General features: G+C 33.3%; 1 protein-coding gene across 1 annotated transcript; it reads right to left on the bottom strand.

Moving 5' to 3' along the window:
• Nucleotides 1-16,267: 16,267 nt before the first annotated feature.
• Nucleotides 16,268-17,892, bottom strand: LOC101260489 (uncharacterized). Its single transcript, XM_026029179.2, has 3 exons — nt 17,836-17,892; nt 17,597-17,666; nt 16,268-17,297 (listed from the first exon to the last, which is right to left on the bottom strand). The coding sequence occupies exon 3, from the start codon at nt 17,209-17,211 to the stop codon at nt 16,561-16,563; it is 651 nt and encodes a 216-aa protein (XP_025884964.2). The 5' UTR covers nt 17,212-17,297; nt 17,597-17,666; nt 17,836-17,892; the 3' UTR covers nt 16,268-16,560.
• Nucleotides 17,893-25,537: the final 7,645 nt, after the last annotated feature.

The following is a 25,537-nucleotide window of genomic DNA, read 5'->3' as shown; positions in this document are numbered from 1 at the left end:
TTACATCAGATGGAAAACATCAAGAGAATCATCTATAAGTCAAAATAAACACATACGTAAGTATAGTCTCTTTTTTTCAATAGTTATTTGCCAATTTTTTAATGAATTAGCATAAATTTATTCATGGAGAAATATTTGAGAAAATATCCCTAGAAAAATTTATTACTTTCACTATTTTTGTAGAAAGTTTTAGTATTTCTTGTAAAAAAACATTGTAACTACCCGATAATTTCCAAGCTAAGACCCAAACCATTTTCATTTGTGTGTAAGATTGTATTAGGTTATTCATAAATTACCCTTAGGTGTACAAGCTAATTTTTTAGTATGACTTAATGTCACAAGAACCCCCTAGCACAAAGTTGAGTTGAAATCTTTGTTACGATCAAGTTTTGACATAAGATTCTGGTTAGGTCAATTTCAAATTATCACATCTCTTAGCACATAAGTAATAGATGACCTATGATGTATCAAATTTAAACTATATGAGTCCTCTTTCAAACGCCACCAAATTTTTCTCATTTCGAAGTTCAAGTAAACAATTATGACTATTTTACAAGAGACTTGCCACATTCATGTTGCATGAAGTCAATTCCTACAATCTACTTCTGCGAGCCATAGAAAATTCCAGGACCCATTGTCAAGTCATAGAAAAAGTTCAACGAGCCAAATTATGGGTTCCAATTCATATGGACCTATTCTATGGGTCGTATGAACTTCTATGGTTCGTAGTTTGGATCCATAGAATGAACTTTTGCGCCCGAAACTTTAATATAAATTCTACGGATCTATAGTCCATAGAAAATTTCATCGGTCATATATTAGACTCATAGAATGAATTTTTGAGCCTTAAATTCAGTATGAATTTCACGAATGGGATCTAGTGTCTATAGATCAAACAACAAATCGTAGATGGACCTATGGAAAGCTTGCTATAGCTTTTTAAGAGGGGTATTTCAGCCCTTTCTCATCCCTTCTTAGCCTAAACCACAATTTTTTACACCTAAATGAGGTTCTTAACAATATTATTCGACCTTAGTACTCTCATTAGCATTTCCAAGTCTTATAGAAAGGATCCAAAAGGAGTTAGTTTAATCTAGTGTTCTGCCTTAAGGATATTCATAGTGTTGGGATAATTCATCATCACGCCTTACGTCCAAATACAGTTAGTAGTAACTTGTATCTCGTGTTCCTCCATAAGGTAAATGAAACTCTTAACTTATGATATTTTGATACTTTATGCATTGAACTCCTTGAGTTATTGTTTATGTTTATCGTTCCATACGAACCCTATTCATTAAATCTTGATAAAAATATTTTTAATTGTTAAGTTCCTTACATTGATTTTGGAAACTAAAGATGAATTTCTAAAAATGGTTTTCAAAGAGAATTTAAAGGGACGTGAGTAGTTCTGAATGTGTCATTTTTACCTTGAAAATAGAACACCATTTTCATAAAAGTACAAAGAGTTTTTAGAGTAATTCCAAAGTATTCAGTACAACTTTAGTCACTTCTTGAAGAAGTCTTTGAGAGATTATCTCAATTCAGAGAATATTATACGTGAACTTTTCATATATATATATATATATATATGTGTGTGTGTGTGTGTTTATACATACATACATATATATACATATACATGTATATGTATGTGTACACATATATATACATTTATATATATACACAAATATATATTGTGACACGCCCCATGCATAAACCCCGGACGTGGCTAGCACTCGAGAACCATTACTTGTCCCAAACGAACCCTTACCCTGACTTACTTACTCGACGAAAGACTTTAAGAAATAAAAAAAATATTCACATGCTAAATAACTCAATTGTCTAAAATTGAACTCATAATATTTTTAATATAACATTTAACTTAGCCAAAAATGATAATTCAAATCTGAAAATGAGTCAATAACAAAATATGACAAATGAACTAACATCAAACAGAATATCTATAAAGCCTATAAAACAACTAAGATGGATGCAGGGACAGGCCCATAACATCCTAATGAACTATCTAACACTAAAAACAAATAAAAGGGGTCCTCCAGAATCAAGGAGGTTCACCAACAAATTCTGAAGCTCAACTAGAATAAACGGTGCGCTGGATATAGATCCTAGTTACCTACATCTACATTATAATATGATGCAGGCCAACTAGCATAAGTACATTGAATGTACGAGCATGCGAGTTCGAATGCTAAACATAGCATACGTTTGAAAAGAAGCTGAAAGATAATCATATTTTGAGCTTCTCAACTCATGAATAATTTAACTCAATGTAAAGCGTAAAACACATGAAATATATAGAAAGCTTTTGAAACAGTAGAAAGCAACTTAGTTTGTTAGAGAAATACAATAACAAACTCAATTGTACTTGTATAATAAAGTAATAGAGTTTCTATTGGAGTTTCTCTAATCGACAACCACCACTCCGAGCCTAATTAGTGATACAGTGTCTTGCACACGCTGCCAGAACTATCCTATTCTTTGTTGTCATATAAGACGATTAACTAAGTAGATCCACTAGTCTATGTTCAAAATATTAAGGAGTCATCCAAAAAGTATGATCATTTACTACCCAAGATGGCTACATTGTTTATGGGGGCTGTGAGTTAGCTGAATTCTTCCCCTTATCGATTCTCAATACTACTCACAAAACATACTTAGCTAATATGTTTGTAAAAACAAAACTTCATTGGTTTGATATAATTACTTAAAACATAGCTTAAAATCTTTCTTGTTCATCAAAGTTTCCTCTTCACTCAAAAACTAGCTCAAAGTTTCTTCTGGAAATCAAAGTTCCCTATTTACTGAAAAACTAGCTCAAAGGCTCTTTTGGAAATCAATCTTTCCTCTTTACTGAAAAACTAGCTAAAAGGCTTTTTTTGAAATCTCAGTTTTATTATTTGTTTAAATGTGAAAACATTTGCTTGTCAGGAATACATAGTCCCAATATATGCCTCAACTCAAAACTTAAGTCTTAAAACAAAGTTAAAACATTTGTGAAAGACTTTTAAAAACTTTATGAACATCTCTTGACTTGAATCTTAAGTTCTCTTGAGTTGACTCTTACATTTCTTTGAATTTGAATTTAAGGATTCAGGGATCATGATTTGTGATAGGAAAGATCTCATCATGTTTAGGAATGATTTAAAATAGTTAATCATGAGAAATGACCAAGAAATCAATGGTGGGAACTACTCCGTGAAGCAGATATGAATTAAAATATTTCATCGCAAATTAACTATTGAGGCAAAGATGTCTGTGACCTCTCCAGAATGTGCAGAAAAAGTTACACTTTTTAGGAATAGGTCTATGACGTGGACCTTGTATACAGTTTCTGCCCGACTTGTTCCTTCTTCGTTTTCTAACCCCAATTCGCCTAAACTCAATTCTTTTTCTTAAAAAAATCTAGATTCTGATACTAAGTATGCATACACGAGAATCTAACTCAAAGAACTCAAGGAAAAAACATTTTGACCTCCAGGAAATCCTTAATTAAAACCTAACTCAAGGACGAAGACCAATTTCAAGAACAACATTCAAGATTCATCCACTTTCAACTTTCTACAATGAACTTTGATAAAATAAACATGATTGGTGTGTGGGTGAATGAACCTAACACTATGAAAGACTCACATATCTCGTGGGGATCACCCCTTGACTAAATCCACGAGCCTAGATTCAAGAACTTGACGATTCCTTACTCTTGATCCTCTTTTCTCTTCTCTCTAAACCCTAACTTGTTTCTCAAAAGCATAAACTGAATCCAATAAGTTTAGAACCCAACTTAATAAAAAAATGAAATAATTAATTGGGTGGTGAAAACACCATAATGCCCTTCTAAAATCTGAATTGAACTTTCCTTAGTTGAACAGCCCAATTTCCAATAGACATAACTCACTCATACGAACTCAGAATCACGCCAAATCGATGGTGTTGAAAATATTATTCTAATATATTTCCTACTCTTTCTATAAACATGCCTAAATCATCATGAGATAGAATTTATGGTCATTTGAAGTTGACCAAAACTTATTCTTAACTTAACCAATTTTGCAGATTTTTATTATTTTAAAAAAATCACTCTTTCTAATTCTAGGTCTTTTCGAGATGTTACAATATCTCCCCTTTGGAAAATTCATCCCCGAATGAGATTACTCTTAGTAGGATAAGATTGTAACATTTAACATTCATCTAAACACACAACAAACAAGGCATTTACATCATGCTAATCTTATAAATAAAAACCAGAAAAAAAAGATTAGTCCCTTAATTTAGATAAATTGGAATTTATCTTGATTCGAAGAGATGTGGATATCTTTTCTTCATATCTTCCTCATATCCTCAATTAGTTTCCTCAACTAATCGGTTCCTCTAAAGAACTTTTAGTGATGCCACTTCTTTGGTCCTCAACTTGCAAACTGAGAAATCTAGAATTTGACAGGAATATCCTCATAAGATGAGCTATCTTTGATGTGAATACCTTTTGTTGGTATGATAAGTGAAGTATCTCCCATGCACTTCTTCAACATGGAAATATGAAATACCGGATGAACCGCTGCTAACTCTTGTGGTAGCTCTAACGCATAAGCTACATTCAAAATCATCTTGGATATTCTTCAAGGCCAATATATCGGGGACTAAGCTTCCTCTCCTTACAAAATCTCATGACACCCTTCGTGGGTGAAACTTTTTAAGTAACTCAATCATCTACTTAGAAATCTAACTCCCTTCTCCCACCATCAGTGTAGGATTTTCAACGACTATGTTTTGTTCTCAATTTCCCTTGAATATATTTCACTTTCTCCATATATTAATGAAGTGTGCTCCTATCAACCTGTTTCACCATCTTCAACCATCCAATAGGAGATCTGTGTAAGACCCTCAAAATGAGTTAGGGTTTCTAGATCCTCACATATTCCTATAATCTTTATAACATGTTAATTAAGTTTTTTAAAGTATGCATGGGTGATTTGAAGTCATTTGGAAGTCAAACGTCAAGGGACGACCAAGACGTTCGACGACTAATCACCAAAGGGGGCCTTATGTGTTTTTATGAGCTTTCATGTGTGACATTGGCTTATTAAGTCCTTATATGATTCAAAAAAAATTTTATAGTCAGTATTTTGATTTTCATGATGTTTGGAGGTCAAACATTTAAGAACGTCTAAGACGATTAAAAGTTAGCCCTTGAGATGTGCATGTATGTCCTGAGTGTGCCATTCATGTTTGGATGTGTTTTACGTGTTTGTTTTGGGTGAAAATTATGTAGAAGGTCCTTGACATGTTAAGTCATATATTTACATTGGAAACCTCCAGGTACGACTCCCAAGGGCCCTGTAGAAGTCCCTCAAGCAGGACCCAAAGGTTGTCGAGACATTGCCTTGGTAGTGTCAATCGACAGAGCCAAGGGACGGTCCATCAGTCCACCAATGCCCTGTCGATGGTAAAGCGTCTATTGGTACTTATCCTGGGGAAGTCTCAGCCAAAGGGCAACCTTATACAAAACGACAGAGGCCACCAACGGCCCGTCGATAGCTGGTCGTCGATGTAGGCTACATTTAACTGCATGCACGCTGTCCCATTATGAGGTGAACGGGAAATTAACTTGACGTGATAATCTGAACCTACATGGTTTATTTGGGTTTTTTGAGTGTATTTAAGTGATAAAAAATGTGACAACCCCATTCCAAATTAAATTCACACAAATTAGACTTCCCTCCCAAACAAAACTCTCTCTAGAACCTCCATTGAAGGTGAAGCTCAAGAACATCTTGGAGATTGGATTCCTATGGGTTATTTATGAATATTTAGAGGTTTTATTATACATTAAGGTATGGTGATCCTTCATCTCTAGTTATCCTTCCATCTAAAGAGGTAATCAAAGTTTTCAAAAAGAAAATATGATCAAATCTCTTCTTCTTCAATCTAGCCATGGGTTCTTTCTCAAAACATTTTCAAAGTCTTTTTCATGATGAGTTGATGATAATGTATTTATTTTAGCATGGATTTCAGTCCAATTACATGATGAACCCATGCTCTCTTCAAACTATCGATTTTGCCTATGTATGGCTTTGTGATCTTGAATTGATGTTGATTGAATTATGATACTAAAATGTTGAAATTGATTATATCTACTGCATACATAGTAATGTGATGATGAATTATGTTATATTATATCCATATAGATTGATGCTTGAATACTTGATCTCTAGTTTTTATTGATTATTAAAGTATGGACTTCACTGTAACATTGATTCTATAGTACATGTATATAGGATTCATTTATGTAAAGTTAATTGTAGATACTGCCTTATATTGATGTTCTTGATGAATTGTGGGTATTAATCTTTGATTATCAAAACAAAGGAGTGTTAGTGAGGATTGATTTACACCCTCTTGGCCTATAGATTTACAATGATATGTACATGATATGATCTAAGTTCTAGGGTAGGTGAAGCATGATTCATACATTGTTATTATGTCTTTATCTACTTCCATAAAATTTTTATTATTGGTATATTATGAATGTTAATCATGATGATCAAAGTAAAGAGTATTAATAAGTGATCTATGTCTCTCTACTTTCTAGTGTATTAGTGATGTATTTTACTAGGTTGTAGCATGATCTTGTAGCGACTTGTACATGGTTTCCTTTATGACTAAAGTACATTTAGCTACTTCCCTATACATGAATTTCTTATGAAAAAGGTGTATGGATCAATGATGATCAAAGGTTGATGAATTGGTAAGAATGGCTTTTCCTCTCTACTTTCTTATAGTAATGGTAGTTAATGAAGTCTTGTATGTCATTGTGTGTTATTGTCCACTTATGGTGGCGGTTTTTAATTTATTTTAAATATATATGTGATGTGAACATGGCCTTGAAGGCAATCATACTATAAATGTGTGTTGGTGATGATCACCCTAGGTGAAGCTTTTGCCTAGTTTCCTATTTTATATATGATCTAGGTTGTATGGATAATATTATGAGCATTTAAATGGTTATGTTAAATTTATATATATGTGCTGCCTATGATGAGGTCCTATAATGTTATATGTGAAGTAAAGTAAATATAGGTGCATAATGAATAGAGCTTACTGTAATGACCTTGTAAGTCTTGAATAAATAAGTCTTATACTATGCTAACCATTCTATGATGTTATGTGATGATTCACTAGGATAACTTGATAGGTGTACTAGTATGGTTAAGGGTATGGAACCTTGTCTATGCATTGCACATGTGCACCTTGATAGGATAGCTCCTAGGTTGGTCTTCTAAGTACATGCATAGGAATGTATGAACATGCTATGAATGTGACTTATATGTTATGATTTTAAGTATATGATATGATGAAGTATGAATGTTCATAGTGTCTCGGTGTGTTTATATAAAAGGATTGCTCACATAGTTATACCTATAGACTTATGCATTCATATATGAACATGTGTGACATTTATGTGTTATGTGAAAGGTTTGCTCACATATAAGTATACACACACACACATGTATGATAATCTAGTCAATGGAGGGTCCTTGAAAGGTGACCTCAAGTGTACCCTAAACTAGATAGGTGCTTACATATGTTATGTCCATGTGAAATGGTTCCTCACATGATTTAGGTTGATGAACACTCATATATGACCTATGAGCTAAGAATATGAAGAGTTAAATCCTAAGCCTAATTTTATAAAGTAATGTTAATAAAGGCTTTTTAATAAAAAGGGAAATTAGCTTAGCACCGAGAGAACCTAAAGTTGAGGGGTGTCCATTCCCATTATAGGAAGGTAGGTCACCAAAATCCTTATGAGGTGGATAACTACAATGCCTCAATAGGCATATAGAGGGTTTGCATAAGTAAATAACCATAATGCCCGATTTGGTATAAAGAGGGTTTTTACATGTACCTCCAAGTTCTATAAACTATGCTTGCCACATAGGATCTAGAAAGTGATTTCACTACTATGCTAGCATGTGTTAATGTTCTACCTTGGCTAGGTAAAAACACATTCCCTTGGTGTAAGGCTATACAACACCAATTCCATGTAGCACCTGTTGTCTTACTATCAGTTAAGGCTATAGTTTCCTAACGTAGAATGGACAATGAAACTAAAGTAAGGACCCTAACTAGGATAACCTAAGGGTAGTTGTTTAATGTAGGTTGGGGTATGGGGCTTCGCCTGTGCATTGCACAAGTGGCTCTTGAGGGAAGTCCTAGTAAGGTTTTCTAATGCATGTGACTACGTTTATGTCATGACTTTGTAGTATATGTCTACTTGTTATGAAGATATACATCGTATGAGTCGTAATGGATCTATGTGATGTGGTCTCTTCTTATATGCACTATGTAGGTCTTATTGATTTTGTGAAGAAGGTATTGCCTAGTTTGGATGAAGTTGTCTTCACTTACTATGTTGATGTATGAATTGGATTTTAAGGCTTGTTGTCTCATGATCGGTTTACTAAGTATGTGTGAGGTTATGGGATTTCACATGTACATTTCACTAGTAGTCTTAGATCGGGATTGTGATTAAGGTTTCATAAGAACCTATTGAAGTGACATTAGTATATGTGCAAAGTAAATAGAGTTACGTGTATTTACCTCACGGTCTTGAGTTAAATGTGTCTATGATGTATTATACTCTATGATAGTATTTGTTGGCTTATGTAGATTGTATGCATGACTTCCTTGTGGTCATAGAGTGATTCATTGCATAAAGTATCACAATAGGGTTACTTGGAAGGTTAAGGAATTTAGAAGAAAAGAGTTCAGTATAAGAGGAATTATGCTCACTGCAATGTGAAAGTGCTTACTGTAAAATGGTCCTAAATTGCCTTAAATGCATTGTATGATTTTATATTATGTTTGACTATGAAATATGCTTATATGATGTATGCAAATGATATAATGCTTATTGTGTAAAGGTTTTATGAAAATTTTCTCAAAAAGGCATGAAGTATGATTTCAAGTAAAATGTCCCCTTTAAATGCATATTTTTGCATGGCTTCCGTACTCAGTGCATTCTTGTACTAACTTCATTTTTCTCTGTTTTGTACACAAAGTATAGGTTATGGATGCTTAAAAGGATGTCTCTATGAGTGAGGAGATTGTTATGTGTTTCCCATGACTAAGCAAAGAGGAATCCTTAAGATACAAAGATGTCCTATGTCAACTTATGGTTTATTGTAAATTCTTGTAAATTGTATAGTTATGCATTATGTTATAAAGGTCGTTTCCCTAATGTAGTCTTATGATGTTGAGTCTAGGATGCCAAAAGAAACTAGAGTCTAAATATGTACTTATGATATTTTATATATATGAAGAGAAATTTCTAGGCTATGATGTGCTATGAAAAGTTATAAATTTTTCGCTAATTTACCTATGACAATGCTATGAATGATAACTATGGGCTTGAATAAGAACTCCAAAGGTCAAGTACGCCATGTTACTTCCTAAGAGGTGCTACCTGGTTGTGACAATCTACATCTTCTCCCATAAAAATCTTCATAAGAAGCCATTTGGATGCTAGAGTGGTAACTATTGATGTAAGCAAACTCAATGAGGGGTAGGTGATCATCCCAATTACCCTTATAATCAATCACATAATCTACCTTGATACCTCAAAACACCATCTCCCCCTTGTTCAAAAGCCATCACTTTTTCTATGAACACTTGTCTTTAACTCAAGCAATAAAGGATTTTGGGCTTGCTTCTCTTTTACTTATCATATTAATGATGATTCAACCTCATTCATCACCACCACTCCTCTTTTTATGGAATACATTAGTCAGACTCCCAATCGCGCAAGTCTATGCACCTCTTGCTAGTTCTTTTTTCTCTTCCTCAAAATGGGTGGTACTACCCATAAACAACTTTCTCAAGGCATCAACAACAACATTAGCCTTACATGGGTGATAAAGAATACTCAGGTCATGATCCTTGAGTAATTATAACTACCTTTTTTGTCTGAGATTAATCTCTTTCTAACTAAACACATAATCAAGACAATCGTGATCGGTGAGCACATCTACATGAACACCATAAAGATAATGGCGCCATATTTTAAGAGAAAATTACGACAATCAACTATAGATCATGAGTTAGGTAATTCTTCTCATGAACCTTCAACTGTCCAGAGACATAAGCTATAATTTTCCATCCTGCATGAACGCACAACCCAAACCAAATCTGGACACATCGCCATACACAACAAAACCTTGAGTACCTTCTGCTAAGGTCAATATTGGGGCAATAGTCAACCTCTTTTTAAATTCCTGAAAGCTCTTCTGACAAGCTTTAGATCATCGAAACTTCACTGTTTTCTAAGTCAACTTGGTTAAAGGGGATGAAATAAATGAGAACCCCTCTACGAACCTTCTATAATATCAAGCCAAACCCAAGAAGCTCCTAATATTAGTTGGAGATGTGGGTCTAGGTCAATTTTGCGCTGCCTCTATTTTCTGACTATGAACTTATCCCCTCTCCAGACACAATGTGGTCTAAGAATGCCACTGACTCAAGATAAAACTCACACTTAGAGAACTTAAATATAACTCCTTATATTTCAAAGTCTGAAGAATTATTCTAAGATGTCTAACATGATTTTCCTCATTCTTGAATAGATTAGAATGTCATCAATGAGTACGATAACAAAAATATCTAAATAAGGCTTGAGTACTCTATTCTTAAGGTCCATGAACGTTGCAGATGCATCAGTTAAACTAAAAGACATGACCTGAAACTCTCACTAACCATAACGGGTCCTGAATGTTCTCTTGGGAATATCACATTTTCTTACTTTCAACTAATGGTAGCCTGATGTGAAGTCTATTTTTGAAAAACATGAATCACCCTGAAGTTGATTGAAACATAACAAATCTTGAAAAAGGATACTTATTCTTGATGGTAACATTGTTCAAGTGATGGTAATATATACACATCCTAAAGGAACCATCCTTCTTTCTCACAAACAGGACCAAAGCGTCCCAAGGTGAAAAATTGATTGGATAAAACTTTTCTCCAAAAGATTTTTCAACTGCTCTTTTACCTCTTTCAACTCTTCTAGTGTCATTCTATATGGCAGAATAGAGATAAGATGATTTTTTGGAAGAATATCTATACCGAAGTTTATTTCTCTCTCACGAGGGACTCTAGGTAGATCATCTTGAAAGACTTATGCAAACTATTTTACTACTGAAACTAACTGAATAAGAGGCATCTCAACGCTAAATTCATTAAATTGAACTAAGTGATAGACACAAACTTTTGACACTAACTTTCTCGCCTTAAGGTACAAAATAAAATGGCCCTCATAGTTGAACTGTTTTTCCACTATATAACTTGCTTAATAGGAAATTTGAACTTGACTACCTACAATGTATTGATGCATAACAAGCATGAACCCATTTCATACCTAGAATGACATTAAAACTACCATGTCTAACGAAAATAGGTCAACCATGGCACTCTTGTGATTGATGGAAATTTTACAAATCACGATAGACTCGTTCAACTAGAATATCATTACCAACAGGTGTAGAAACACTGAAGGGCTCACTATGTTTCTCATGAATAACATAAAAATTCATTGCAACATAAGGAGTTACAAAGGATAAACTCGCTCCTATGTCTAGAAAAACATAAACATAAAATTTAAAGACTTGGATCATACCAGTAACAACTTTTCCTTTTCTTAGGGCACTATTTTATAAAAACTGATCGTTCTTGCCACACTTGAAGCAACCAGTGAAGTCATCACGACACCCCTTAGTAGATCCTAACACACGTAGCACATGCAGGAGTCTTAGTACCTCTATTATGCCTTACTACCCTCGAATGTAGAGGTCCAGCTTTGAAGTATTGAGAATTCTGACTATTGTACACACATTTGTTCTTGGGTGCACGTGCACTTACAGATGATAGAGCAGTTTATTTCTACTTATATTGGAAAGAAGAACATTTCACATTACTCTTTTGCTGCTCGGATTCATTCCTGAATGTCTTAGCCCTCTTATTGTTAAAATCTTCTCTATCCCTTTGTTTGTCCTCCTCAACTTATTCTGCATAGATCATTAGTCGTGTTATGTCCATATCCACTATAAGCATAGCTGCTTGCCTTCCTTACTTGGCAAACGACACAACCCAACAATTAACATACTCATCTTTCTCCTCATATCAACAACCATTTCTTTGTTTCTCTTAGCTCACGGGAAAAAAATGCCTCAAAAGTCACTCTCAAAAACAACCAAACTCACAATCAGTTACGCGTAAGCACGAGTTAGAAAGAAAATTTTTAATAGATAAAACTCTAATGCATAAAATGAGCATGAAAGAAGTGAAGGGATTTCCTAAATATTGCAGCCTTCTAATTATATATGTGGCGCGCTTCACACCAATAACTAAGAATCAATAGACACGACTTCATAGACTCCCTAGGACTCTTGAACTTTAGGCTCTGATACCAAGTTTGTTACGCTCTAATCCTACACCCTGGACGTTGTTGGCACTCGAGAACTATTGTTGGCCCCAAGTGAACCCTTGTCCTGACTTACTTACTCAAAGGAAGACTTTAATCATTAATAAAATGATTGACATGCTAAATAACTAAACTGTCTCAAACTAAACTACTAATGTTTTAAAAATAAACATTTAACTTAGTCAAAATGGCAACTCAAATATGTAGATAAGTCAATTACAAAATGATGAAAAATTAACTAACATCTGATTGACTATCTATGAAGCCTCTAAAACAACTAAGATGGATGTCAGGACAGGCCCACGACATCTTAATGAACTATCTAATGATGCAAGCAAATAAAAGGGGTACTTAAGAAGCAAGGAGGCTCACCAACAAATTCTAGAGCTCAACTAGAATCAATGATGTGTTGGATTTTAATCATGGTTACCTAGATCTGCATCATAATACGATGTTGGAAAACTGACATCAGTACGTTGAATGTACGAATATTCGAGTTGGAATGTTAAACATAATATAAGCTTGAAAAGAATCCAAAAGAAACAATTATCTTATCTCTTCTCAACTAATGAATAAATTAACTCAATATAAAGTAATAAAACGCATGCAATATATAGAAGACTTAATTGTACTCGTATAATATATAGAAAACTTAGTTCGTCAAAGAAATGCAATAACAAACTCAATTGTACTTGTATAATAATGTAATATAATTTATATGTGAGTTTTTTTAACTGACACCCACCACTCTGAGCCTAAGTGGTGCTACAACATCTTGCCCACGTTGCCAAAATTGTCTTATAATTTGTCGTCATATAGGAAACTTAACTAAGGGGATCCACTAGTATATGTTAAAACATCTTAAGAAGTCATCTAAAAAGTATGATCCTTAACTACCCACGATGGCTACATGGTTTATGGGAGGTTGTGAGTTATCTGAACTCTCTCCCATATTTGTGCTCAATACTACTCTCAAAACATACTTAGCTCATATATTTGTATAAACAAAACTCTTTCTTTTGTTTGAGATAATTACTCAAAACATAGCTTAAAAGCTCTCTTGGAAATCAATTTTTCCTCTTTACTGAAAAACTAACTCAAATGCTCTTGAAGAAATCAAAGTTTCATGTTTAGTGAAAAGCTATCTCAAAAGCTATTTTGGAAATCAAAGTTTTCTCTTTACTAAAAAACTAGCTCAAATGTTCTTTTTGAATTCTCAGTTTCCTTGCTTACTTAAATGTGAAAACATTTACTCTTTCGCAATACATAGTCCCGAAATACTCTTTTGAAGAAATGACTTCAATCTCTACTCTTTACACAACTCAAAACTTAAGTCTTAAAACAAAGATAAAACATTCGTAGAAGACTATTGAAAACTTTATGAACTTCTCTTGACTTAACTCTTAAATTTCCTTCAATTTGAATTAATGGATTCAAGGATCATGATTTGTATAGAGTAGATCTCATGATGTTTAGGAATGAAGTTAGATAGTTAATCATGAGAAACAATCAAGAAATCACTGTTTGGGAACTACTCCGCGGCGTATAATTTAAATATTAGGTAGCAAATTAACTTTTGAGGCAAAGAAATCCTGACCTCTTCACGAAGCGAAGAGAAGTTACACTTCTGAGGAATGCGGAACTAGTACATAGTATTAAGTTCCCTTTAGATTTAGACACTCAGTATGTATACACAAAAACCTAACTCAAACAACTCAAGAGAACAACATTTTGACATCAAGGAACTCTTTAATCTCAACCTAAATCAAGAACGAAGGCCTCAAAAACAACATTTAAGATTCATCAACTTTCAAATTTCTAGAATGAACTTCGCTGAAATAAATATGATTAGCACGTGGGTTAATAACTCAATTCTATGAAAGACTCACATACCTCGTAGGGATCACGCCTTGTCAAAATCAATGAGCCTAACTTCAAGAACTTGAAAACTCCTCGCTCCTTCTCCTATTTTCTCCTCTTCTTTTCTCTTCTTTAAAAACTCTAACTCCTACAGTTGTGCACATTCTTTACATTTTTACTAAACAAGAAACAAACTCGCCCTTTGACACCAAGAGATAAGAGTTGGCGATGAATTGGTGAAAGGAATTGATGAGAGAAAGTTCTCGAACTAGGTTACGACCAATATGGAACCATATATCTTGATTTTTTATTACCTTCACTCAAAAAAGAATGATCGTTGTCAACCTGAAAAATCTGATGTTCAATATCAAAATAGATGGAATAAATTTCTCTATTCCTAAATATTGTTTGAGAGAAGTGTTTGTTCTGCTTTATCCTTTCAATAATTACATTGAATAAAGACAAATTTATCCACTGGTATTTCAACGCTCGATCTCTACTCCTCGAAAGCTCAGTCACAATCTTTGTCTCTCTTAGGTCTAGAAAGATAAGATTCTTCATACAAAGCCAATCGGGAACCTTGCGATTATTGCTCCTTATGCCTGGTTCCACTCAACTCTCCCTTTAGAGCTACCCTTGCCTGAAAGCAGAAGAGTAGTCTTGTCCGAAAGCCTCAGGAAAAAAGTCTGCTTAAAAGTAACAAGGTTTTGAAAGAAAGAAAGACCTTAAGGCAACTATAGCTATGAAGTTTGGTTAAAGTGACTAGTCTTTCTTATCCGAAAGCAAGCATGACAACAAGGGTGGGCTTAGGCAACTCGCTGGCATTACTCCCAATTAATGTGCAACCAACCTGTCCTTCCCGCTTCTTCCTTGAGATTCAATCTCTTAGAGCTTAATACTCGTTCTCAACATATTATATGTGTGTGTGTGTGTGTGTGAGTGTGTGTGTGTGTGTGTGTGTCTATATATATATATATATATATATATATATATATACACTTTTTACTTCACTAGGGAGTTCTTTTGACTGATAACCATAACTATGAGTCTTGTGATGATACAACGCAACTAAAATGATGGATCCATTAAAAGGGCCTTCTTGACGCAATGAGGAGTCCTTCAAGTGTAGGTATGATCCTATCCTACGCTGCTTACGTAGTTTATAGGAATTGAGTTTCTGAACTTATACCCCATATCGATGCTCAATATATATATATATATATATATATATATATACACACACACACACACACACACATACACACACACATATGCTTTACTTTTATTGAGTTATATTTAGCCTCTCATTTTAGTTATACTTTCACTCAGTCATATTACATACTCGTACATTCATTGTACTAATTCATTCTAACTACATTCTATTATGCAGTTAAGGCATTTAGGAAGCGTTCCATTGAGATCACCTGGTCACTCTTAGCTTTCAGAATACTCCAGTCTTTAGTTCACTTTTAGTAGTTATTTAAGGTTGTCGTGGGTCTTGTCTCCGAATCTATCTTAAAATAATAGAGGATGCATAGATAGATAGTATTGAGAGTCTTTTAGAACTGCTATTCAAATGTTTTGTTAAAAATATTACTTCTTTCATTCAATATTTCAGACAGTTTAATTGAGTACTTTGACTTAATGATTTAATTTATCTTTTAAGTTTATATCTTCTTTAGTCACTATTCCACTAGGTAGTCACTCTTGTCAAGCGTTTGCTTTCGGACTAAAAATGGTTCTCGAATGTCGGTCGCGTCTAAGGTGTAGGCTTGGAGTATAAAAAGTATTTGCCGATATTTATAAACAAAATCAATATTTCCAAGTAATCAACTTAACTTTTTTCAAAGTCTCAGGTAATCATAATTAAAGACGGGTTTTCTATCAAACTTTTTGATTGATTAATTGCCAGGAAGCTAAATTACTTGAGGCTTTTGTATAATCTTCATGAAAATTGTCAAGTAATTTACACTTTTCTTGTAATATGCATATTACATAAATAAATTGAATATCCAAATGCTACACGATAGTCATTTGTTCAAAATATATACTAGCTACCTCGTTTCATTATAACAATATATATTTCCATAAAATAGAAAAGTCATACTTGTTGATTTCCATTTTCCATCTTAATGGAATAACAAATTCTAGACTATGGATCTACTAAGTTCTATATATAGAGTTCTATATATAGATATTACCTTTTCATTTTACAAATGTTTTGCAACTTGCATTTCTAAGCTTTCAATCACATGCTCCAATTCAATAATATCCTCAACAGATGTGATCTTTTGTCTGAAGAGGTGAATTCCAGATTCAATTTTAGCTCCCATTTCCTCCAAAGTTGCATGCATTGTCATGTTTTTCTCATGTTCATTTTTCCATTTCCTCTTAATCGATCGATAGCCATCAAGTGACCTCAACAATTGTTCAGAGAGTGCCTTATTTGTTTCTATCTTTATTTCATGTTTTTCTTTACTACCTTCATGTAATCTTTCTACTAAACACTCATTTTTCTCCTTTAATTCGTTAATAAGATCCTCCATTTCACTCACTTCATGAACCTTTTTTGATAATTCCGCTGCCATGATTTCTTTTTCCTTCCCTAAGCTCCAACACATGACCTCAAGCCTCTTTCTTGCTGCCAAGCTTGCGTTTAGCTGCCTCTTTAATCTTTCTTTTTCATCGATCATTGCCTCATCCTGCTTCTTTTCCTTTCGAACATTATTAGTAAGCTTAACATCAGTGTAACACCGCCTTAGTTTAGATTCGGATAATCTCTTCTCACCAAAAGATTGACATTTCTTAATTCGTGTCCTAACATTATCAAGAATTGTCATCATAGTTGTCACCCGCAACATTCTTAAGCCATCTGTGTTATCTTTATTAGAAGCATCTTTATGGTCTTGAATTAACTTCAATAATAACTTAAAGTTTGCTGCAACACCTAAAAGAATAAACAAAACAATGAGAAAACATGGTGATCAAAATATTAAAATTATGTCTACTTTGCTTTATAGTGAATTACAAATAGTTGAAATTCTTATAAATATATGTTGGTGATGCAAATTTTTTCTTATAATAAAATAAATGCCTTAGGTGTTGAACTCTTTTTCTCTTCATATTTATTGATTAAGCAAAATCTTATTTAGATGATGGAGGAGTAATTAAAAAAACAAGACTATAACCAACCAAATAGAGAAAGAAAATTATAAATTAATATAAATATAAGAAAAAAAGTATTACCTTCTAAAGAGGAGTCATTATAGGATTGTTCAGACGTTGGAGAAGGAACTAAATCATGAAATGAATTTTCCTGAACATTATTCATGGTACAAATAATGTCAATTCTATAAATAAGCAAGGAAAATTTGAGATGATTATTATGAGAAAAATATTGAAATGAATGATTAATTTTGTGAGTTTTCTTTTTGTCTTTTAAATATTATTACAGAGATCCAAAGAAGATAGGTTGCTCTGCATACCTTCTCTTTGTTTCTCTCTTCGTGTTTTCTACCCTTGGTACATGATATTTTGTTTTTTCTTTCTATTTCTTTTAGTTATTTTTTGTTGTTTTTTTAAGCCCTTTTTCTTCTTTGTAATTTGTTGGTGTTAGATCATTAGGAAATGGTTGGCTCATGAAAGTTATTGTTGATAAATGTTTGGTAATTATTTAATGTATTCATTGACAGTTAGGTTTTTTTTTCAAGTATGTGAAAGTATTGACATATAATTTTAAAAATAAACTTAAAAAAGTGATATCAAGTAGATCCGGGAAATTCATATTATCAAGGGAATTAAATAAATTAAGTTACTACTTCTAAGAATTACATGTTATAAGTGTACAACACTTATACTTTACAATTAAATTCAGAAATTTACCTTTAGATTTGGCATAATTTGTAATATTGTGTACGTTAATATTAACATGACTAGCAAATAATGAAAAAATAATTGCGAAATTGAGAGAAAAGGGTAAATGCATACTTATATAAAAGTTGGATACATTAGCAAACATATAAATTTGACACGATTTTTCTTTTCGACACCTAAACTTAAAATTGTTCATATTGAACACTCAAAAATTATCCCATTAGACCCAAATATTGGTATGAAAAAAAAAAAGTGTTGCTCACTTTGCTTAGGAGGCATTTGTGAGTCTCAAATAATAGTTTGTTTATTTATTGGGAAAATTTATTATTTTCTCTAATCACTATTAAATCAGGAGGTCATAAAAGGTAAAAAAAATCTCAACTACACACTCCAACTTTACGGGTGTCCTATCACCTCCAGACTACTTAATGACTCATTAAACGTTGAGTTGGCACAGAGAGTAAATGCATTCTTTTTGAGATAGTGAGAAACAAAAAAACAAGTAAAAACAATATGTTTATTATATTTTTGTTATAATTAAATAGTATTATATATTATTTATTATTTATTTATATATTTAAGCAAAACGACACCATTTTAATAGAGGATATTACTTTCCTTTTCTTTGGAGAAAAAGAATCAGCAGTCCCAATCCTATCTTTAATGGATGATAAATTTTATATTTGTTAGAGAAACTCATCGAATGAGCCGACAATGAAGAGGAAATAATCACTGGAAAAGATGAATTCGCTGATAAATTTGAAAATTCATACTTGAGCAAGCTCTTTAAAAATGGTTGTCCATAGATTTATATTTTGTTTTTCATTCGTCAATTTGTTTAGTTCAAATCAATTGATTTAGATGTTTTAAACTCAAGAACTCAATAATGGAATCCTCATAAAGGATTCAATTTAGTCTCCAAAAATTAGTAATTGCAAATGAACATTTTCATATTTAGATTCAAACTAAGAAACCCACATTTCTTTTTTGATTTTGATAGTATTGTACATCAATATATTTTCTAGCTTTTGGCTCAAATCTTTACACCAAATTCGAAATCAATTAACAAGTAATGTATAGATTCCATACACCAAAATTAATCTCACTCACAGATTCGCACAAATTCGATGAACACGATAGAGAACAATAAGTTTTTTCTTCAAATTTTCAGAAATTAATAAAGCCAAGAAAACAACCAAATGATTTTGAGTCAAGTATTATAGCAATCTAAAATTTGATGGATCAATTGTGTATATATAAATTTTACAAATTTTTTTTAAAAAAATTAGAATAAAGATGAAAGGAGGAACTAAGAATATACAAAAAAAAAAAATTATTGGCAGCTGGTTGTGCGTGTCCATCACTGCCAGTGATGAATGTGGGTGTTCAGTTTTAACGTGTTATTTATTCCATTAAAAATAGTTCAAGGCGGTAATAGATCCTCTATGAAGTGTAAGCGTGTAGTTGGGGTTTCGAATATAGATTGGAGGGTTTTAGACCATTTCCTCTAAAAGTTATAAATAATTTTCTTTAAATAGCAGATAAATTTAGAATATGAAAGATATTAAACTTTCATATACAACAAAACCTTAATAAATTAATATTGTTTGGACCATGAAATGTATTATTTGTAGATGTATTATTTAATCAATAAATTAATATTTATTAATTTAAATAGTATTCTCAGATTTAACCTTGTGATTATGGGATAATAAGAGTTCTATAAATGAATTATTGCAACAACTTTTATCGTAGGAAATTGGAAGGTTGATGTAGTGAGATAAAATAATTCATGAAAGATTAATGTTTTGGATGCTATCAATTTTGCAATGTAGGCTTAGACTACAAATTTAATGTTTAGCAAGAGACAATAACAAATTATTTTTGATACTACAGTAAAATTTGTTTGAGGGATGAAATCTTATAGAACTTGAATCAATCCACTTGTGAAAACATCATTTATGAAATTGAGGTCATGATTAATGATCATGATTACTTAAATATAATAGACATCAATAACCTATTCGATTACCATGTGTAAATAATACATGTTCAAAGGTCCAGAATTTAGAAGAAATTGTGGATCTCATAGAATAACCATGTTGATGATGAATTTGAAGATGATATAATACATTTGAAACCAGTTACCCGTAAGGAAACAATTATCGGATCTAGAAATCTTTGCAATTTTATGGTGCAATTTGAAAACACAATATCAAAATTTTTGGATGCAAAAAATAGAGTTAGAGATAAACTTCAACTATATTGAAAGTGTAACTGCAACACCTCGGTCTTAGAAAGTGCTAATTTTAAAAGGAACTAAATTAGAAATAATCAATTTGAGATTTGTACATGTTAGACTTCAACGGTGAGTTTTGGTTCAACTTCAAACGACCATAACTTTCAGTAAATGATCAATTAGGTGGTCCATGTGGTATCAAATGAAATATCTTTGAGCCAACACCACTAAGTTTGCTAAATTCTGAGTTTGGATGAACGAGATATGCCTGTTTGAGTACAACCTTTCTAGTTAAGAAAGTTCATTCATTTTAAGGAGGGTTATATTGGCCTATTAATTACCCCACTATCCCCACACGTTTTTTCACCCAATCAGGGTCATAGCTAATTAAAGTTAGTTTACGCTAAAGTCTAAAATGTTTGGAAGGATAGGGCAAAGTTCAAGAAGAGGAAAAGGAGAAAAGCTTGAGGCGTTCAAAATTTCTTGTTATCTTTGAAGAATATTGCCAAGGGTTTGATCCTTTCGATGTATGTAATTTTTCATAGTGAAGGGTTTGTTCACCCTCACGCTAATCATTAGTTTTCAATTTCGAGTTCACCCATGAGATTGAGTATATTGAGTTCTTTGATGATTTATTACTTCACTCTTGAATATGAAGTTTTGATGAGATCTTAAGGTGGAAATTCTATGTTTTAGGATTTTTCTTCAGAAATTTTTAGTACGTTTTCATTGAATTGTGTTGGGTTTATGAATCTGAGGAAATATTGAGTAAAATAATCAATTGTAGGTGGATTAGAATAAAAAATCAAAGAGTAAAAATTTGTCGGGTTTTCTGGCTAGGGCCTGGGGAGATGCGCCACTCATACACTTGGAGGGATGGCATGTCGCACCTTTAATGTGCCAGAATTGGTGGTTCCATACGCTTGGTTCACCTGCCCCCCCCCCCCCCCCCATTACTTTTCAATCAAACTGTCTGAGTTCTTTTAAAAGGTATCTTCACTCTTTTCCTGTTTATAACTATCCAAACTACATCTAATCATTGAGAAATCCTATATATCCTAATCATAATTGTTGAATTCACATTTCAAATTCAAGATATAGTTAAGAGTAAAGTTCAAGAGAATCCTTTGAGTCATTTTGAGAAGTCTTTTACAAACTTTTAAGACTTGTTTTAAGACTTGGGTACTGAGCATGAGGATGAGTAGAGTTGAGATCATGTTTCCAAAATGAATATAAGGGAACTAAATATTTCCGAATGTAAATGTTTAGGTTTATAAATGAGAGGAAACCTTAATTTCTATGTTAGTTCATGTGGAGTTTCTAATCATAATCTCTTTTAAGAGAACCTTTTGAGTAAAAATGTTTAAGTTTGAGGACGAGGAAATGTTTTTAAACATACGAGCAAGAGTTATATTATTGGGAGCAGTATTAAGCACAGTGTGGACGAGTTCATACAACTCAAAGTCCTTATGAAACCATGTATACCAACGTGGGTAAAGGGTCATACTTTTTAGATGATTTCTTATTGCTTTTTAAGCATAGATTTGAGGATGTCTTATAATCTGGCAAGTTATAGGAGAGTTCTGGCAATGTGGTCGAGACATTTTATCATCACATAATTCATAGTGATAGTTATCGTTAGAGAATCGTGAAAAGTTTAATATTGTACTTAATATACATTGAGTTATAATCTATTATTTTAAAAGCTTTCTTTATACTACATATTTATTGTTGCTTTATATTGAATTTTGTTGAGTATTTCTGAGTTGAGTATCCTTGAGTTCAGATAAGGTGAGTATGTTCTTCCCTTTTTATTAGTTCAAGTTTATGCTTGTACTTTAGAATTCACCTCGCATGTTCGTACATTCAATGTATTAACGCGATTTGGCCTGCGTATTTTTATGATGCAGATACAAGTATTCAAGGTCATCAATGGGATCTCCGTTGATACCACTTTCCATCCCAATTAGCTTTGGTGAGCCTCATTGTTTTCAAAAGATTCCATATTTACTTTCAGTCTTGTTAGTATATCGTGATTCTTGTCTCGGCTTCCATCATAGTTATTAAAGGCTTCATAGACAATAGTTTTTTTAGAAATCTTTTCCATTTCCAATCATTAATGTTCAAGACTTGAGTTGCCTCTTTTTGCTAGTTGAATGTTTTTCTAAATATTCTGAATTATCTATTTTGATAATTTTTGAGAAACCTTTACTTTTGATTTCATATAATATTGAGTAAGACTTCCGCCAAGTACTGAGCAAGTTCAAAGGTTTGCTTGGGAACCATCAATAGTTCTCAGGTGTTAGCCAAGCCTAGGGTATAGGCTCAGGGCATATGACAAAATTGGCATCAGAGCATAGATTTCAAGAGACCTAGGGTGTCGATGAAGTTGCATCTATAGAGTCTTGGTTATCGGTGAGAAGCGAGCCACATATATAATTAAGAGGATACAACATTTAGGAAATATATCTCTTCTTTCATACTCTTTTCATGCGATAGAGTTTAACTTTATGAAAGTTTCTTTCTAATTTGTGCTTTCATGTATCTTTCAAATCATGTCTCCATGAAGAGTGGTTTGATGTCTTCCTTCTATGAGAAATGTTGATCCTAAGATCAATGGGTGCCCAATGCACCAGAAGTGCATCACCAAAGAGAGGTCACTAATTCTGAGTTTCAAGAAGCCATCATGATGTAGAGTCAAGTTGCAACCAACCAAGTCGATCAACTGAGAGGGGTTCATTAAGATGTGGCTGATACATCCAGGTTCCGTGAGTTCTTGAGGATGAACCCTACAAACTTCGCAGGTTCAAGTGTAACTAAAGATTTGGAAAAGATTGTGGAAGAGTTGCAAAAAGTATTTGAGGTGATACATGTTGCAGATGCTGACCATGTGGAGTTAGCTGAATTCCAATTGAAGGGTGTTGCTTGAATTTGGTTCGACCAGTGGAACAAGAGTAGAGTTGAAAGAGCACAAAATTTGAGTTGAATTGTGTTTGAAAGTGCCTTCCTGGGGCGTTTCTTTCCCCGCGAGCTAAGAGAGGAAAAGGTAATAGAATTTCTTACTCTTAAGTAGGAGTCCATGAGTGTGCATGAGTATAGATTCAAGTTCACTCAGTTGTCCCATTATGCTCCGGAGATAGTTGCAGATATGAGGAGCAGGGATTGTCTCGGTTGTCAAGCAAAGAGCTTAAGGATACGATGTTGATTGAGGAAATGGACATAGCAAGGCTTATGATCCATGTGAAACAAGTTTTTATAAGAAAATTTTATATATAAGGAAGATTTCCACAACAAAAAGGCTAATACATCAGATAATGAGTCCAGGAAGAAGAAGGGTAATGCGCTCCGACCATCTTTTAAACAAAATCCAACTGTACCTTCTCATCATCTGCTAGTGCACTTGCACCTGCACCAAATTACAAAAGTGATTTTAGAAATCAGAATTCACAAACACTTCAGAGCTCGACCTTCTCAATCGCAAAATAGTGGGGCACAAAGGACAAACTAGAACCCCTACATGTGCTAAGTGTGGTGAAAACCACCCAGAAGCATTTTGTGATGGATTTACTATTTGTTTCAAGTGTGTTCAAACATGTCACTTCATGATAGAGTTCCCTAAGAACATGCAAGGTAGTGATAATATGGCAGTAGAGCCCAATCTTCTTCACCGGCTTCGGCAAACAAAGTTTCACCTAGAGGAGTTGCTTCAGGGACAAGCGGAGGAACAAACTATTTGTATGTTAGAACCAGTCGCCAGGAGCAAAATAATTAACCTGATGTTGTCACTTGTATGCTCAAAGTCTTTAATTTTGATGTATATGCATTGTTTGATCCATGTGTGAGTCTATATTTTGTGCCTCCATATATTGTTATGAGATGCCCTTCAGTATTTCCACACTTGTTGGTGAGTTTATTCTAGTTGAGAGAGTTTATCTTAATATTGTCATCTCTGTTAATCAAAAGGACACCATTGGCTGACTAGTCGAGTTAGACGTAGTGGCTTTTGATGTAATTCTAGGTGTTGACTAGCTGCATGTTTGTTGAGATACTCAAATTTCTTTTCTTCCAGAAAAATTCCAGACCAAGGTAATGAGTTTTTTAAAACACTTCTTAAATTGATATGCTATGTTGTGTTAAATTGTATGTTGGGTGTTTGAGCTAGGAGTAAGATGTTCCTACCTCCAGTTCTATTTATAGAGATCTCATTCAAGGACTAATCCATGGTGGAGATATTGTAACACCTCAGTTAGAAGGGGATAATTTTATAAAGTACTAAATTAGAAATAGCCAATTTGAAATTTGTGCAAGTTAGTCTTCAATTGTGATTTTTGGGTCAACTTCAAATGACCATAAATTTCAGTGCAGGATCAGTTAGGTGTTTCATGAAATATCTTTGAGTCTTGCTTCCAACGCCACCAAGTTTGTTAATTCCGAGTTCGGATAAAGGAGATATGTCCGTTTGAGTATAGCCTGTCTAGTTAAGACATTTCATTTGTTTTATGGAAGGGTGTTTTGGTGTTTACCTACCCCCACAAGCCCCATACATTTTTCACCCATATAGGAAACATGATTAAAGTTAGTTTATGCTAAAGTCTAAAATTGTTTGGAAGGTTAAGGCAAAGTTCAAGAGGAAGAAAGGGAGAAAAGCTCCAGGAATTCAACATTTCTTACTATCTTTGAGGAATTTCGCAAAGGATTTGATCCTTTCATGGTATGTAAGATTTAATAATGATGATTTTGTTCACCTTCCAGACCAATCATAAGTTATTGAGCTCTTGATTGAGTTCTTTCTTTAAGGTTTTGTTAATTCATTATTGGATATGGAGTTTTGATGAGTTCTTGATGTGAGAGACATACACTTAAGGATTGTTCTTCATGAATTTTGACTAGTAGTTTGTTGAATTGTGTTGGTTTTACGAAGATAAGGAAATTTTGAGAAAAACAATTGATTTTAGGAGGTTTAGAACAAAAAATTGAAGAGCGAAAATTCGTTGTGTTTTTTGGGCAGGGCCTGGGGAGACTATCCACTAATGCACCAGAAGGTTAAGGTGCCAAAAATAGTGTTATGAAGTTCA

The sequence above is a fragment of the Solanum lycopersicum genome, chromosome 2 (assembly GCF_036512215.1).
Source record: "Solanum lycopersicum chromosome 2, SLM_r2.1".
NCBI lineage: Eukaryota > Viridiplantae > Streptophyta > Magnoliopsida > Solanales > Solanaceae > Solanum > Solanum lycopersicum.
This window is presented reverse-complemented; position numbering and strand designations above follow the sequence as displayed.

What these genes read in the sequence shown, in the direction of transcription:
- LOC101260489 (XM_026029179.2), bottom strand. Translation starts at nt 17,211, where the DNA reads ATGTTGCGGGTGACAACTATGATGACAATTCTTGATAATGTTAGGACA.